Raw genomic sequence first — 16,133 nt, 5'->3', positions numbered from 1 at the left:
ATGGTTAGCACAGGGTATATGCTGTCATTGAGACCTTCTGGTTGTCCTGCTTGGGTGTGTCCGGGGGCGTCGTCCTGTGAACGTTGCCTATGACTTGTTGATCTTTATTCTTGTTATTTCATTTACAAGTGTTCATATAGCAAATATTACAATCAAAATAGACTTTGATGGTTACTTTAATTTTCAAATTTCTTCACTGTTGGCCATCTGCAAAAGTATCTTCTAAAGTATTTCATTCTAGATTTCTGTATAACGGATATACGAGAAGAAAGTGATACTTATATTTTAAAACTCCATTGAACAGCATTTGCATAATCCTTTCCTCTCAGAGTACCATCATATCTCCCAGTTCTATAGCTAAGTAGCGGTATGTTATATACCGCACTTTTGGGTCAAACGCACTTGTTGGTCCAAAGATTAACCCCAAAGTGTGTTACAAAGGTACATATGCATTTTTAACATCGGCCAAACGACCTCACTTTGGGGTCATAAAAATAAAATCAATAAGAATGAATTGTAGTGATATTTTAAAATAACATCTTGTAGTTGATACTAGTTGTGAACTAAAAATAAGGAACGATGTAGAAGAAATGAATTAGGCCGGCTGACAATAGCAGACGATCGATTTGTTATAACTATAGGTTGCAATTTATTTTCATTATATTTTATATTCATAAAGTAAGATAAGTATATAAATAAGCACAATGGGGGTATTATACATTAGATAGCATATATCTAGCCGATAATTGTAGACATGGCATGTCACACATATTTCCACTTTATTAAAATCCACTTCCTTATACGATAGGATCTGTTGAGGACCAATTAAAGTTATGAATTTACTTTATTTCTAGTTATATTGAAGATCCTCGTGAGACATCTGGTGGAATACTCCTCTATCATTTTATGACTCATTCACTGAGGCAAATATCTGGAACTTGGAGATGGTGCAGCGCAGAGCGTCAAGAATGGTCCTCTCGGACTACAAAAGAACAAGCAGTGTGACGCCGAAGTGTGTGTTCTCCATGGCAAGCAATTAAAAGCTTGTGATTACAAACATAATATGTTTTTGGAAAGCTCCTACTTGATTCAAAATTAAAACTTTTTTGTTTGTTTTTGCCATATTCGTTTTAGAAGGACATAATTTCTCATGTCGCGACAAAGCTTTTAGGAATTTGAAACAGCAGAACATGCTATAGCTGTTGTGCAAACGAACGTGTAAATAGCTGCAAGCCAGAAGCAGAGAAAGTCCATTGCATGTACAACATCTATCCACGAAATAGCTTCAACTTCCGGTTCTTCATCAATATCATCCAGAGACCTCTCTTTAACGATGTTGTCGGGTTTGATTTTGTTTTGGTTCATTTGTCGTCTACACTGGAGACAGTTGGCCAGTTTTACGATTGATGCGTAACCGCAGGTTATTGGTTGCTCGGTTTCTTTACGAATGGATAGACGTATTTGTATTATACAAACAACGACCACAACCGTGCTCAGCAACACCATCGTACTCAAGTAAATGGCCATGAGTGACACGGTATCGGAGTTGTTAGGTAGTTGATCCGATATTATCGTTAGAAAAACTGCCAGTGCCAGGAACACGGTTATAGAGTATCCGGCTTTGTCGCCGGACTCAACTGGAAGAACAAACGTGAAAACATTTAAAATTGACAACAATATTACTGGTCCGATGATGTTGAAGAGAAAGAATAGTGGCTTTCGTTTCAGATGTAACGTAAACACGACAGCTACTTCGTCTGAAGATACGTCCTGTGATGTCGCAGACACGAGATCCCAAGCCGCATTTTGGACATAATGGTCGAGAACAACGCCTTCTAAACCTTTATTTATCTGCACTTCGAACTTTCGGTAACTCCATGCAGTGATCTTCAGATCGCATTTTTGTGTGTCAAAGGGGAAGTACTTTATATTCACTGCACAGGTAGATTCAAATATCTGAAAAAAAGCAACACTTTTATTCAATAAATGTTTATGAAAAAATATAAAAGTAATAGTGTTGGTATTTTTCACACCAGATCATGGCAGTAAGTCACATTGATTTTACTAGAGTGCAATTCAGTCACTGCATAGTCCATGATCATTCTGTCAAGATGTTGAACAGTACTAGTTGCCTTCACTTGTGCAAGGAAAGGATATAATCATTACCTGCCAGAGCAGAGGTACGGTGCACATTACAGCATAAAAGAACATCGTTATCAATCACCACGAAAGTGACATGCGCCGTCCGGAAATCGAACACGGAGCGTCTGATTCACAGTCCAACGCTCTACATATTAAGCTAATCGGACGGCTCAATAAATGTATATCAAATCTAGAAAAATATAAATCACTCTGGAAAGACCTAATTTTTAACTGTCTATTCCACAATGTTTTCAATCTCCAACGCTTCGATGGGTTAACTCCCTCTATATCAAAGAGTGTGCTGTTTATTTTTATAAATCACATCAATAATTATCTTCTTATCTTACATTATGTCATCATAACTTATAACATTATAGTGTAATATAAGAAGATAAATAATTATATGTTTTTCAAGAAATAAACAACAAACCCCTGGATAAAGAGGGGTTTATCCCCTCGATAGTGAAATGTATAAGTATACTGGTATGTACGGTGACATAATACGACATACGCAATCTTAAATTTAATACATGATGCATGATAGCTTACATTCAACGATTACGTGGCCGCGTGACGCTTTATGAGTGCGCACATGATATTAGCTATCTTGAGGGCATGTCGCGTCCGGCGTCCGCACGATATATCTATCACATGGTCACGTAATCGCCATCGCGTATAATACGTGTCTTCTTTCCATTGTGTCAAAATATTTCCATGAGTTAATTGATTTGCTGTCTTGTGCTGTATTGTTTCAGAGGGTTTTAACCCATCGATAGTGAAAAATACAAATTGGAATTATTCTATAACATGATTTCAGCACGACAGAAAAAAATATGTGTGTATGGTACAATTTCAGATCAGTAACACTTACCATTGAGGGCATCCAGCGAACCCAGCCATCGCTGTAAATCTGTACATTCAAGTACGAAGATCCCATGCCTGTAAATCTAGCAAAGGTGTTACTGAGTGACAAATCCGGTTTCCATAAGTCATCCTGAGGCTTTGAAATATACAATATATATAATATGATTATGAAAACATTAACGCATTTCATTAAATGATTACATTAAATAAGCAAAATATGTTGTTTAGCATTTAGAATAAAGTTTACTTTCGGTAACTCGAATTTCAAGGGACTGGACGTTTCACTCCGAGAGAAACGGAATTCGAGTCTCGTGGTTCTGCCGCCATTACGTTTCCATTCGTACATGTATATACATGTGCCATGATGGAATGTCTAAAGTAGTAGGTTTGTTATTGTTGATAGCGGCAAATTGCTGAAATCTTTGACCGTTGAAATGGCTGTAAAATCATTTGCAACTACAAATTGTAAGTGAACTTAAAAATTAATACATATATATTAACAAACATTCGTAGCAATGACAAAAATGCTAATCAAGTTGGTCAGTATTCATCAGTAATATTATTAAGCACATTTACGATAAGCACTCATGTCAATTCATTACTATTGAAGCACAATAACACATTTATTTAAACAGCAATGTCTAAGAATGTGAATTTATCATCGTACGGAAACGAAAGTAGCAAATATCGTGAACCGGAAGTACAAATTAATGTAACATTAATCATACAAATGTCATTAACATTGATAGCACACATCAACATCTAGGCTAGTATAGAATACTGGCACAATTTTACTTTCTTAAATGTTGTTCTGTTTGGACAATGGTGATTTATTGGATTCACTTCTTATTAATATCAAAGTTAAAAAAAAATGAAACACATTGATTTTTATTCGTAGCAATCACACAAGTTATTGCTCAACCCCTTGGACGATTTTGTTTTTGTTTTGTTAATGTACTGTACACTGCTTATAAACATACCTCTTTAAACGCTTTAACGGAATAAATTGTTTTGGTTGTACTAAATCTTTGTCGCAAGTCTTATTTGATGTCCTGTAAATTAAAGTTCAAAGCTTGGTCATGAAAAAAACCTGGATCCGATCTTGTAGAGACATTATCTAAACTAATCATGTTCGTATGTGTTTCGATTGTTTTTGTTTGTGCGACGTTTCAGTGACTTTTTGATACATATTGTGTGGCAATATTGCCCTGAGACATTTGAATATTCAATGACCCTTTGTCGAACTCCGAAGTACACCATACGCATTTTAAGATATGGCATAACGGTATACATGTTAAGTGACACAACACTTGCCTAACTAGCCTCGGTGATAAGGAGTTTCAAAGTGGAGGCTGTAGGTTCGAATCGTATTGAAACTGTTTTTCTTTCTTATTTTTTTTTCTTTTTTTTTATTTACTTTTCTTCAGCCAAATGCCGTCTAATTTCACCTCCACTTCCGCAAAAATTAACAGTAAAGAAATGTATATAGGCAGAATTTGCATTGGTCATTTTAACACGAGCCTGTTCGATTGATATTTTAGAAGAGTTTCCGTTATAAGCAGAGGTCAGTTCGATTGCGCGATGGCAAGAAGTGTTGGAAAAAGATATAAGTCAGAATAAATATAAAAACACAATAATGATATTTTTCTAAATGTTTCTAACAGCTTTTCAATGAATATATGAAATTAGATATGACAGATCGCCTTTTTGATACTTTTGCGTTCGATTGGGTTTCTCTAGTAGTTTCTAGTCATTATATTTTCTTCTCGAACCAGGCATAAGACGATTGAAACGAACTATCGACTAAATTACTGTTGCTAAATTCTTCGTTGAATTAGTGTACTGTATCTACTAATTTGTTTTATTATAAACTCATATTCCATTCTAATTCCATTTTGATTAAAATCAAATAATGTAAGTAATATTGTTTAAATCTAAGATGACATTTCATTGGGAAAAACATTGCAGGTAAAAATGAACTGAAATGTAACTATTGAGGACGAATAAAATGTTCTCTTTATAAGGAACTGTAAAATTGACAACATAGGACAATTACATGTTTGAAAGGTCACCTGTATGCAAAATTTAAATAAAATTTACCATGTTGTTTATGAGTTATGGATGTATTTCTGAACAGAAACTTTGCTATTAGAAGGTCTATTTTTCAGAAATGAGGAAACTCTAAATAATCTATGATAACATCATTATGAAAAATGTTTTACTATTGATAATTGTTAGAAAACAAATAATAACATTCAGGTTACAAAAAAAACACAAGTAAAAAAATAACTTCTAACCAAAATGTTTTATTATATTTATAAAAATGTTAACCTACCACACCCACTTTAAACACTAATTTGACCATTTCCCTTTGATAAAAAGCCTTATTCAAAATATCTCTTAAATTTAACACAATGAGGGATCGCACACAAAGCTTGCCCAAATTTTCTTAAATTTAAGTATACTGGTTGGCCATGCGAAAGAAAAAAGAACTTTTAGCGTGTAATCTTTATTTTATCTAACTTTGAATATATCTGGTATCATATTTGCTATTATATTTGGCATTATTTAGCTATTACATACATACAATAATTATATAATTAAAATCAAACACGTTTTCCTTCCATAAAGGGATATGAGAGATACATTAATGATGTTAAAAAGAAAAAAAAAAGAAAGGAAAAAATGTTGCCTCTTCTGGGTATTGAACCCACGCCCCTCTATTCCAATGTAGTGGTTCTAGCCTATTTGAACAATTTTCAAAGTGGAGGTAATGCATTACGAACAGTTACCTTAAACAAAGGCATAATAAATTAAAGAAATGTTTTATCCATTAATGCTGCATATTATAAAAATAATTAAAGAAATCTGAAAAATAAAATATGTTGTGGAGGATTCGAACTTACAACTCTGCGATTGCTATGAACCTATCGGGACGGAACTCTCGAGTACATTCCTATCATTAAAATCAATTAGCAAATCGTAATAACAAAAAAGCTTCCGAAAATTAATAAGTCTCAGGTCAATATTGTCATTTAATAAAATGATCTAAACTCGCAGGATAAACAATATTGACCGCGTTTATGTAGCAGTCCTGTTATGTGGCGTAACAAACCACGCCCCCAGATAAAATTTAAGTTAAAAGAGTGTAAGGGTGGAAAAAGTGGTTTCAGGGCGGGGAACACGAAAATAACCTACGACGAATATAGTTTCTACTCCGTTGTAATCGGAAGTATTCCATTTCAAGTATTGATCTTCCCAATATGCCGCTAAATACCCGGCGGTTTTCAGACTCTCTTCTTGCTCATTGAATTCGATCACAGCTGGAAACATCAACGATTTAATTGAGCCGCGCCATGATAAAACCTACATAGTGCGTTTGCGACCAGCATAGATCGAGACCAACCTGCGTATCCGCGCAGTCTGGTCAGTATCAATGCTATTCGCTATTAGTTTCTCTACTTGAAATAGGGTTTGTAGGCGAACAGCATGGATCCTGATCAGACTGCGCGGATGTGCAGGCTGGTCTGGATCCATGCTGGTCGCAAACGCACTATGTTGGTTTTGCCATGGCGCGGCTCTTACATAGCTTTAGTGTTCTTGAGCATGACTGTATATCTGTAAATGGACTGAAACTAATTTGTTAAAGTGCTTCCGCATTTAATGTTCTCCAAGTGGGTTCAAAGTGAAAGCATGGCAATTTTCAAAACATTGCAGCCCACTGCACTAAAACAGCCTTTAAACTGAATTTAAACATGCAATATGCATTAAACCTTGCAAACGATATAATTTGGTGTTCAGAAATTAAGCACATTCAAGGTAATTGTTCGTGTTGTGATATATTTTAGTTTTATCTAAACTAGTTCTGAAAACATGAAACTTGAAAATGAAATTTCAAACTGTTCATCATTTACATTGTAAACTGTGTCTTGATAGGACAATTGTCATACTTTTACATCGGACCAATTAGGTAAAGGTTACACGTGACTGAATTTTGGAATCACCTCATCCGAATAATATAGTTCCGTAGGCTATCAATAACTAGAACTCCGCGAGTCTGATGTGTTGCCTTGTGAACAATAATTATAGTTTAATTACAGTTTCTGTGCACTGCACTTCTTATCAATAAGACCTATCATTCTATGAAGCTTTAAGTCCATATCTTTTATAATTTAAGAGAAATGGCCTGAACAAAAAAGTATGAAAATTAAGAAAGGGTAATAACTCCAAAATAAAAAATGCAGAGTACCGGTTCTTTTACAATGTACTTTTTCGTAATGAGATCTATCATCCTATGAAGTTTCATGTCCATAGCTTTCATACTTGAAGAGAAATGACCCGGACAAAATAAAGTATGAAAATTAACAAAGGGCAATATCTCAAAAATAAGAAATACAGAGTACCGGTTCTTGTGCACTGCATATTTTTTGAATGAGATATATCAACCTATGGAGTTTCAAGTAAATAACTTTTATACTTTCGGAGAAATGGCCCGGACAAAAAAAGTATGAAAACTAACAAAGGGAAATAACTCAAAAATTAGGAAGTGCAGAGTACCGTTTCTTCTGTACTGCACTTCTTCTTAATGAGATCTATCATCCAATGAAGTTTCAAGTCCATAGCTTTTACAGTCGAAGAAGAGAAATAGCCTGGACAAAATTAATTCATTAAAGTATGAAAATTTACAAACGGCAATAACTCACAAAATAAGAAGTGCAGAGTACCTGTCCTTGTGCACTGCACTTTGGGTTATTGAAAAACATGCATACCAAGTTTGAAGTCAATCCGACTTATAATTACTGAGTTATGCTCCGGACAAGCTTTAGGGGACGCCGACGCAGACAACGACGCAGACGCAGACAACGACGACGCCGCCGACAAAAGTAACACCTATATGTTGCCTTTTCAAAGCGACACAAAAATGAAGTCCATACAATGTAGTTTTAACAAAAGGTTAATAAATTTATCTTTTATAAAAAACAGTGTATGATTTATAAGAACATTTGCAAGAATAATGGAAATCCCAACCAGAGGCATCATCGCGCGGGTTGAGTGGGCAACAATCGATATATTTCACTTTTGTAAAAAAAAGAGAAAGAGAGAAAAAATAACAACAAATAAATAAAACGTTTAAACAAAACGCTTTTCTTTTTATTTTAAGTTCAATACATGTTTTGTCCAAGTATGTTTCAATTCCATAACTAAATGACAAAGTAAGAAAAACATATTAAGGAAACTTCAAGCTTTTGACCTTAGTCGTTAAGGTCGTTTAAAGGTCAAGGTCACGTCTAAATTATTCATCACACGTGTTGTATTGTATGAATTTAATCCGTACTTAAATAATAAAATTATGACAAATTAACCAATTTTCAATAATTTGACCTGGACCGTCAAGGTCGATAAATGTCACTTAAACCTTTAAAGTAAAAAATAGTGAAAATAAGATAATTTGACCTTGAAGGTCAAGATCTTACGTGAGTCAGATCAAATTGTGTTTGATGTGCACAGATATCTAAGCCCCAAGGGATTTCGTGTTCAAATATGAAGTTAACTCATTCATAAATAAAAAAAAATATAGCCACTTATAGGAAAAACAATAGAATTTCATTTATGTTATAGTTTATTTTTAGTACGATATACACGACGGTCATATCCTAATGCATGTTGCATCCAAATATGAAGTCAATCCATTAATAACAAAATTATAGCCAGTTACATCAACGTGAGTCACATTTATTGCACCTTGTTTTTGATGCCCCAGTCACAAATAGCATACGTCCACCGGGCAAAACAAGAGGTGTCAGAGGATACGGCAAGGCTCGACTAATCTAATAATGGACGCAGTAAAGCAGAAAAATCAATTATGATATAAATATATTTCTGTATAAGTATCAAGAAAGCGCCACTAAAACGTTCAGATATTTTTGCACCACATAATATGCATCTTGTGCGAATATTTTTTATAGTAACAAATATAATATTTTAAAAAGTATAACAATTTTCAAATAAGTTTGAAAATTAAATGGAGACAATTCTTGAAATACATGGCAAATTGTCATAAATCTTATCACATATGACAAAGGTGTTGATAACAAACAAACAAGTCTATGTTTACCTGATAGTATCTCAAGACAATAGAAAGTATGTCTTTAGCAATGGAATTAATAATCTTTCTCAAATAATCATTAATTTTTAGATTTCTGTTATCACTGAAGCAACCTGACGCCAGTCTTATACTACGATGTTATTTATAAATTTACATGAAAGTTTCGTAAATAACACTGACTTTGACTACGTTAATGTACATACACTATAAAACATGTAAGTGTGCTTCATATATTTAATTTCGAACTTAAGAATATAGCAGATGAAATAAGGATAGTGTCAATAAAATGACTTTGTAAGGGAATGTTGGCATATGGCAAACTGCAGGGTTTCTATCCCACGTGACCTGTGGCATCATAAATGATATGGAAATGAATGGCGGCACACATTAACAAACCAATACCAAATGATATTTAACTGTCCAAGCTAGATCTCTAATTGAAAACAAACTGAAGCAACTCAAAGCGTACAATTTTGTCTTTCCGCTATACCATTGATACAATCTCGGATCTAATTGTTCCAGGCTGATTTGGTTCATTTGCGCGTTGCGTTGTCGAAAGTGACGGCAAAACCTATATCGTTATCGCCGTTTCGTCTTGTCGCTTGCGAAACGCGTCAAACAGAGTGTCGTTGCACTGTCATCTTTTAGTCCTGTCGCTAACGAAGCACGCCAAACGGCGCGATGTCGTGAGGCGCGTTGTCACGATATTGCACCGTCGCTGGGCTTATATACATAAACAAATAGCCAATCCTTCAATTTGAGCCAAGCGACAGTGACATCGCGACAACACGCTGCACGACAACGCGTCGTTTGGCGTACATCGTTTGCGACAGGACGACAAGACAAAAGTCCGAAAACGACGCACAATAGTGTTTCAAAACAGCCACCATAGACAATGGTGATGTTGTGAAAAGAATTGTCAATTTACGTAATCGTACTGCTTGGCAATTTGTATGTTTTCAGAAGTACGTAAAGACTTGCATCTAACGTGTATAACTGAAATTAAGTTCCCAACGCTTCTGTCCGACCATGAAAATTGTTTATGTTTTGAAGAGAAGCTAGGTGTTATATGATTTGGTGTGAAGCAGTTTTAATAAATTATTATTCTGGACTAAATGCAACATTACGCCAATACGTTTTGGATGTTTGCTGATGAATAGAGCAATATTTGATCTTATGTGAATTCTAACACTTTTAAAGCAGAATGCTTCCGAGGTTAAAATGTATCTTGTACTAGCGAACTGTCTTCTTCACATCTTTAAGAACACAGTTTTGAAGAAAATACGAGACACTGTATCTTAGCTATACGACGATTGAATTTAAAGAACAGAGAAATTTATGAATATATTTAATAATAAATAAATGTAATTGAAAAAGAAATGTATGTTCATGCTGAAATATAAAACAACAGAAACTATTTGAATGGCCTTTAGGCGGTGTAAGGTGTAGGAAAATTGGCACGGAATATAATGCACTTATTTCCATCATGCTGAATTAACTGTTATTCTTTCCCAACACTGTTAAAATGGCTGCCTTCAATAGAGAGTCATAGTTACTAAATGTTGCCCAACATTGAAACACACACTAAACATTTATTGCGTCAATGTTATATAGATAATGTTTCAGGTCTGAAAAGGTGAATTTCCTTACATGTATTTATCTGTTGTAAAAAAGGTTAACAAAAGACATCCAATGTTAGAGGCGGATTTTAAACTGTTACCAAAGTTGATTCATGATTAAAGGGGCTTTTTTTTACCTTTTAATTAAATGAGAGTAAACTTCATTTCATTATATAATTTATTGTCTTTGTTTACTTTTCATTGTATTTATTTCAGTTCATCTCATTTCATTGATTCAATTATCTTTTTTTGCTACTGGGAAAGTTCCTTACCCCTTGGGAGCCTCTGTGAAAAATCTACACTGATATATACAAGGAGCGAACAAAACTCAACTGCTATATATCAGTCGAGTTTTTTTCCTATACGAATCAATGAAAAAACTGCACTTCTATATATCAATACAGTTTTCAAATGTTTATTGAAGTGTACTTAGTATAATGGGTTAGTAAGAACAAAGAAAACGTACGAAACCATGCGATAACGGTTTGTTAAAGTGAGTCCCTTTCAATTCATTTCTGATGTCACAGGTCACGTGGGATAGCCACCCTGAATCTATATAAGCGACTGGGTCAATTATTACATGTTTGGTAATACTTACAATTCAGAAAGAAATTTAAATAAACAAGTACAAATTGCGTTTGGTTTCGTAGAGGCCGGACGTTCTGATTGTATCCATCTGTGACGAACAATTTAGTAAGAAGGTTTTTGACGTCAGTGGCGGACGACTGTGACGTCACGAAGTCTAGTAGTGATAACAGTATACATATCTTGACTAACCGCATGCCTCCGATGCAATTACCCCTGAAAAATCAAACGACATAAAATCGATGTGTCAGTGTTATACATGTATATGTTAGGCGATGACCGCTTCATAGTCTGTGTTTCTTATTCTTATAAAACCCAGTGTGCATAATTATAAAACAATTATTGATTATAAGTGCTATTCTTTTTTTCTTTTTTTCGCAGCATTTTCAGTCCTTCGGCCAACACTTTGTATATTTAAGAGATCTTACTTAACATTCAAATGGACACGAAATGTTCAGCTGAAAGTTCATCAGTTTCCAGTTTTTTAAAGGTTATATAAACTCTTCAAAGTACAATCAAAAGTGCCACTTAGATCCTATAAGCGCTGTTCCTATACACAAATAGCAGCATTTGTGAAACATTTAAATGTATTTGACAATGTTACTGTAAAAACATTGTTTTATTTATTTTATTTTTTTTGAATTATTTTATTCATAAGCCAGTGAACTATGATGTAAAACACACATTTACAAAAATGTTTGGGGTTGTTTTTTCCATAATTTTTGAATTTAAAATCTGTCCTTAAAATGTATGTCACTCTTGTAACATAATAATAATCAGTAAAAGTAATAAATGCTCCCTGTCTATTAATAATAAAACAGAGCCTCTAATGTAAAGAAATGTCTCTAAATAGTAACACAGTAGGTGCCACAGGGGATCATCTTGTTTGTATATTTTTGGAAAATGCTTACTTCTGTTTGCAAGAACTTGTATTTGAATATTTTTCCCCGTCACTTATGTAACAGGTAATATGCTTTAATTGTCAGTATTCTGCATTTAAAGTCCCAATGATAATTTTGTAAAATATGTGGTAAAATCATTATCTACATTATTAGGGATACATTTTTATATTGTTAAATATGTCGCTCATGTAACAGTCACTTCTGTAACGACTGATTTTGTAACAGTAGTGACCAAATAAGTTACAGTAAATACATTTAAAACAAATAAAAATCAATTTAAAAGTGAATTTTGTAGAAATGTTATGCTCACTAAATGACGTGGGTGAAGAATTCCACTATCTTCTTAAATGTCCCTTTTTTACTGACGAAAGAATGAAATATATTCCGAAAAGGTTCTATAATAGGACAAATGTAATCAAATTTAAGGAACTTATGTCCGCAGAATCTTTAGTGGTCCTAAATAATCTGAGTACTTTCTTACACTTGATAATAATTTTTTTTCCGAAATACTTGTCCCTAGAGAATGTTATTATTCAGTCACTTACCCATGTATCATATGCATGTTTAAATCCATGTTTGTTTTCGCCGTTGTAATCTCAATCAGACGTTTTTTTGTGTTTTTTTTTTTGTTTGTTTGTTGTTCTTGTTTTTGTTTTTTTTTTATAATACAGTTCACTATCGTTCGTACTTATTTACTATTGTCATTTAATGTTTACTTATTTTCTCTATCACTTAAATACCATGTACTATGTAATATCCATTGTTACCTTTTCTAAAATATCCCAGTCAATAACATACGTTTCCACTATGGTTTTCCTCGTGGTATAATTCTCCCAACCTATCCACTAGTCAATGAAATACCTTACCTGACCACGCTTTCCACGTGATCCATTTCTCCTTACATTATTTTGTTTTCTTATCACGCTTTACCCGTGCCAACCCCAATTCTCCCAACGTGCCTATTTACCATTTAAATTACAGATAATGAGATTAATACGGTCATCATAGTTTTAAATGTTGTGTTAAATTGATTGACATGTTATTTACTTATTAACTTTGTATATATCTGTCCCCATCTATTTACCCATATTTCAATATAAAACAAAATGAATCATGTTATTACATGTCTGTAATCTGATATTAATAAAAGTAATTGTTGTTGTTGTTGTTGAAAATGCCTTTATATTAACTGTAAAATAAACTTTTTGATAGTTTTAAGATTATACATAAGAAATAATGGTTTATTTATTAAAACATACGATATAAAAGATAATCGTTTTGCATTTTTATGAAACAATAGTGACAAAATGTGTACTAGTAATTACTTAAGTTATAATAATGATAACTTATCATAAGAAGAGACCAAAACTGACCATATCTCCTGTATGTAAACTATTTAAATGTATTTTTAGGACTAATTTATTGATTTCTCAGAGATATTTGTTAGGTTGTTTCTTCTAGACTTAAGCATTGTTACACGGGTAGCAAATATGATTTTGTTACAGTACAAGCATTCAGTATCTTAGAAAATTGTCAGGAAGTAATCTTACAAACTAAATGATACTTTTAGGGTGCGGATGTAACTTCTGCTACCATTATTTTTATCTATATGGTTGTAATTAAAAATTTGACAATAATTGCAGATTTTTAAAACATTTGTTTTTATAATTTTTAAGTGGTATATATTTGTTTTACCTATTTACCTAATTTATCAAATACACTATCGCGTATAAGGATAAATTGAAGTCTCGCTAAAGAATATCTAAAACCGCGAAGTTGAAAATTTTACAGACTCAGTTTGATGAAAACGATGTTGCATGGTCCTTGAAAGTGCAAGGTACTGTTCACGCACCAAGTTGAGAAATATATGGTTTGAGTCAGCGGAAAGTTCTAAATCAGATGAAAAGTGTTAGTCAGTTGAAAAAAGTAAGTCAGTAGAACGTTGTAGCTCTTAAAAAGCAGTATTTGTAAGATGAAAGTATTCAGCAGACAGTTGTGGGTTAGATAGTAATTAAGATGACAGTTGTTGGTCGCTAGAAAGTGGTTAGTCGGTACAAAATTGTAACTCAAAACTAAACTCAGTCAAAAGTTTTATGTCGGCAGAATGTAGTAAGCTAAGTGGAAGTTGTAAATAAGGTGAAAATCGTTAGTAAGTAGTAAGTCATCAGAAAGTTGTAGCAGAAATTTATGTCAGGAGTATAAACTGTAAGTCTGAAAAATGTACTTAGTCAGTAGTAAGTAGGTAAGTCAGATGGCATTAGTTAGAAAGTTTTGCGTCTGAAAATAAGATATAAGTCTGAAGATGTCGCAAGCCAGCAGAAAGAAGTAAGTCATTGCAGCATAAAGTCGTCGTTACAGCAGAAAGACAACAGAAAGAAGTAGTAAGGCAGCATAAAGAAGTCAGGCAAAAGAAAGTAGTCTAAAATTGTTTTAATCTCATTCAAACAATTATTTTTATCTTAAGTTGAATTATAGAAAATTTAATTATACTATTATATAATATTATGTCTGTCTTCTTTGCTGATTAACCTTTACTATATGTTGTTATCTTTACAATTGCTTATAATATGTCCATTGTTATGTTTATGTTTATTGAAGGCTTTGTTGAAAATAAATTTGGCATTATATGGGTTGTACCTAATGCTTTGATGTTTTGTCTTAATAAGATACTTTTGTTAAATAATGAGTTGTTTATTATTATTATTAATTATTATTATAATTATCATCATCATAATCATCATCATCATAATCATTATAATTATGATAATAATAATACTAATAATAATATTATTATTATTATTATTATTTATTACCAATTATATTATAATTATAATAATAATAATAATAATTATTATTATTATTATTATTATTATTATTATTATTATTATTATTATATAATTGGTTCCCGGCTTTACAATACTATAGCGCCAACATTAAAATGAAATAGAGGATATTTGTTTGTTTTGTATGTTAGATTGAAATAAATTTCACTGAACACCAGATACAATATTTGCACGAGCGGCGTAGCCACGAGTGAAAACAGAATAGCTGGTGTTCACGAATGAAATATATTTAAATCTTATAATGATGTAAAACAAATAAATTTTCGTTTAATTCTATGTTAGAATATTAAAAAACATAACAACGAAATGGCAGATATTCCCATCCATATTTTTTTTTAAAATGTGTTACTTTAATTTATCAGAAAAGCTCAAGCACTTAAGATATGATTTTATTATGTTAGTTATTTTATTTTATTATTTTTTTGGTGTGTATTATAAGAATAAATGTCAAGATCCAGATTAACTTAGAGCCGTAATATTATTTTTTTAAACAAATCATATAAAATTATAAAATGTATTTATTATAGATTTAATTAAATTATGTCATCAGTATATTAATCTACATGCAGTTCTAAAAACATCAGACATGTAATAGAAAACAAAAGAATTTAAGTAAACATTACTTATCTTGCTGTTAATGGTCACCCTTGCTATTAAACACGACTTAAGTAGTAAACTAGAACATTTAACTTCCAGCGACAAAATAGTTTAATTTTGAAGTGCACTGTACATATTAAAAATTTTCAACAATATATACGATAATCTTATTAGGAACTGTAGAGAGATATACGAAAAACCGGTAGGGCCATTTCAACTTCATGAATTCACGATATCAACTTTACAAATTGAACTTCATGTATTCCCGGTTTCAACTTCATGAATTCTCGAATTCACAATATGAACTTCGTGAATTCCCGCTTCCAACAAACGGAATTCACGATTTCAGCTTCATGAATTCCCGATTTCAAATTCACGAATTCACGTTTTTAATCGGGAATTCATGAAGATAAAATCGGAAATTCATGAAGTATATAATAATAATAATAATAATAATAATAATAATAATAATAAT

The 16,133-nt window shown here is 32.7% G+C and overlaps 1 protein-coding gene across 1 annotated transcript; it reads right to left on the bottom strand.

The window, feature by feature from the left end:
- Nucleotides 1–766: 766 nt before the first annotated feature.
- On the bottom strand, nucleotides 767–3,137 carry LOC132742669 (acetylcholine receptor subunit delta-like). Its single transcript, XM_060731136.1, has 2 exons — nucleotides 3,014–3,137; nucleotides 767–1,956 (listed from the first exon to the last, which is right to left on the bottom strand). The coding sequence occupies exons 1-2, from the start codon at nucleotides 3,077–3,079 to the stop codon at nucleotides 1,168–1,170; spliced, it is 855 nt and encodes a 284-aa protein (XP_060587119.1). The 5' UTR covers nucleotides 3,080–3,137; the 3' UTR covers nucleotides 767–1,167.
- Between the last annotated feature and the right edge of the window lie 12,996 nt (nucleotides 3,138–16,133).

The sequence above is a fragment of the Ruditapes philippinarum genome, unplaced genomic scaffold (genome assembly GCF_026571515.1).
Source record: "Ruditapes philippinarum isolate M1 unplaced genomic scaffold, ASM2657151v2 ctg866_1_1_1_1, whole genome shotgun sequence".
Lineage (NCBI taxonomy): Eukaryota > Metazoa > Mollusca > Bivalvia > Venerida > Veneridae > Ruditapes > Ruditapes philippinarum.
This window is presented reverse-complemented; position numbering and strand designations above follow the sequence as displayed.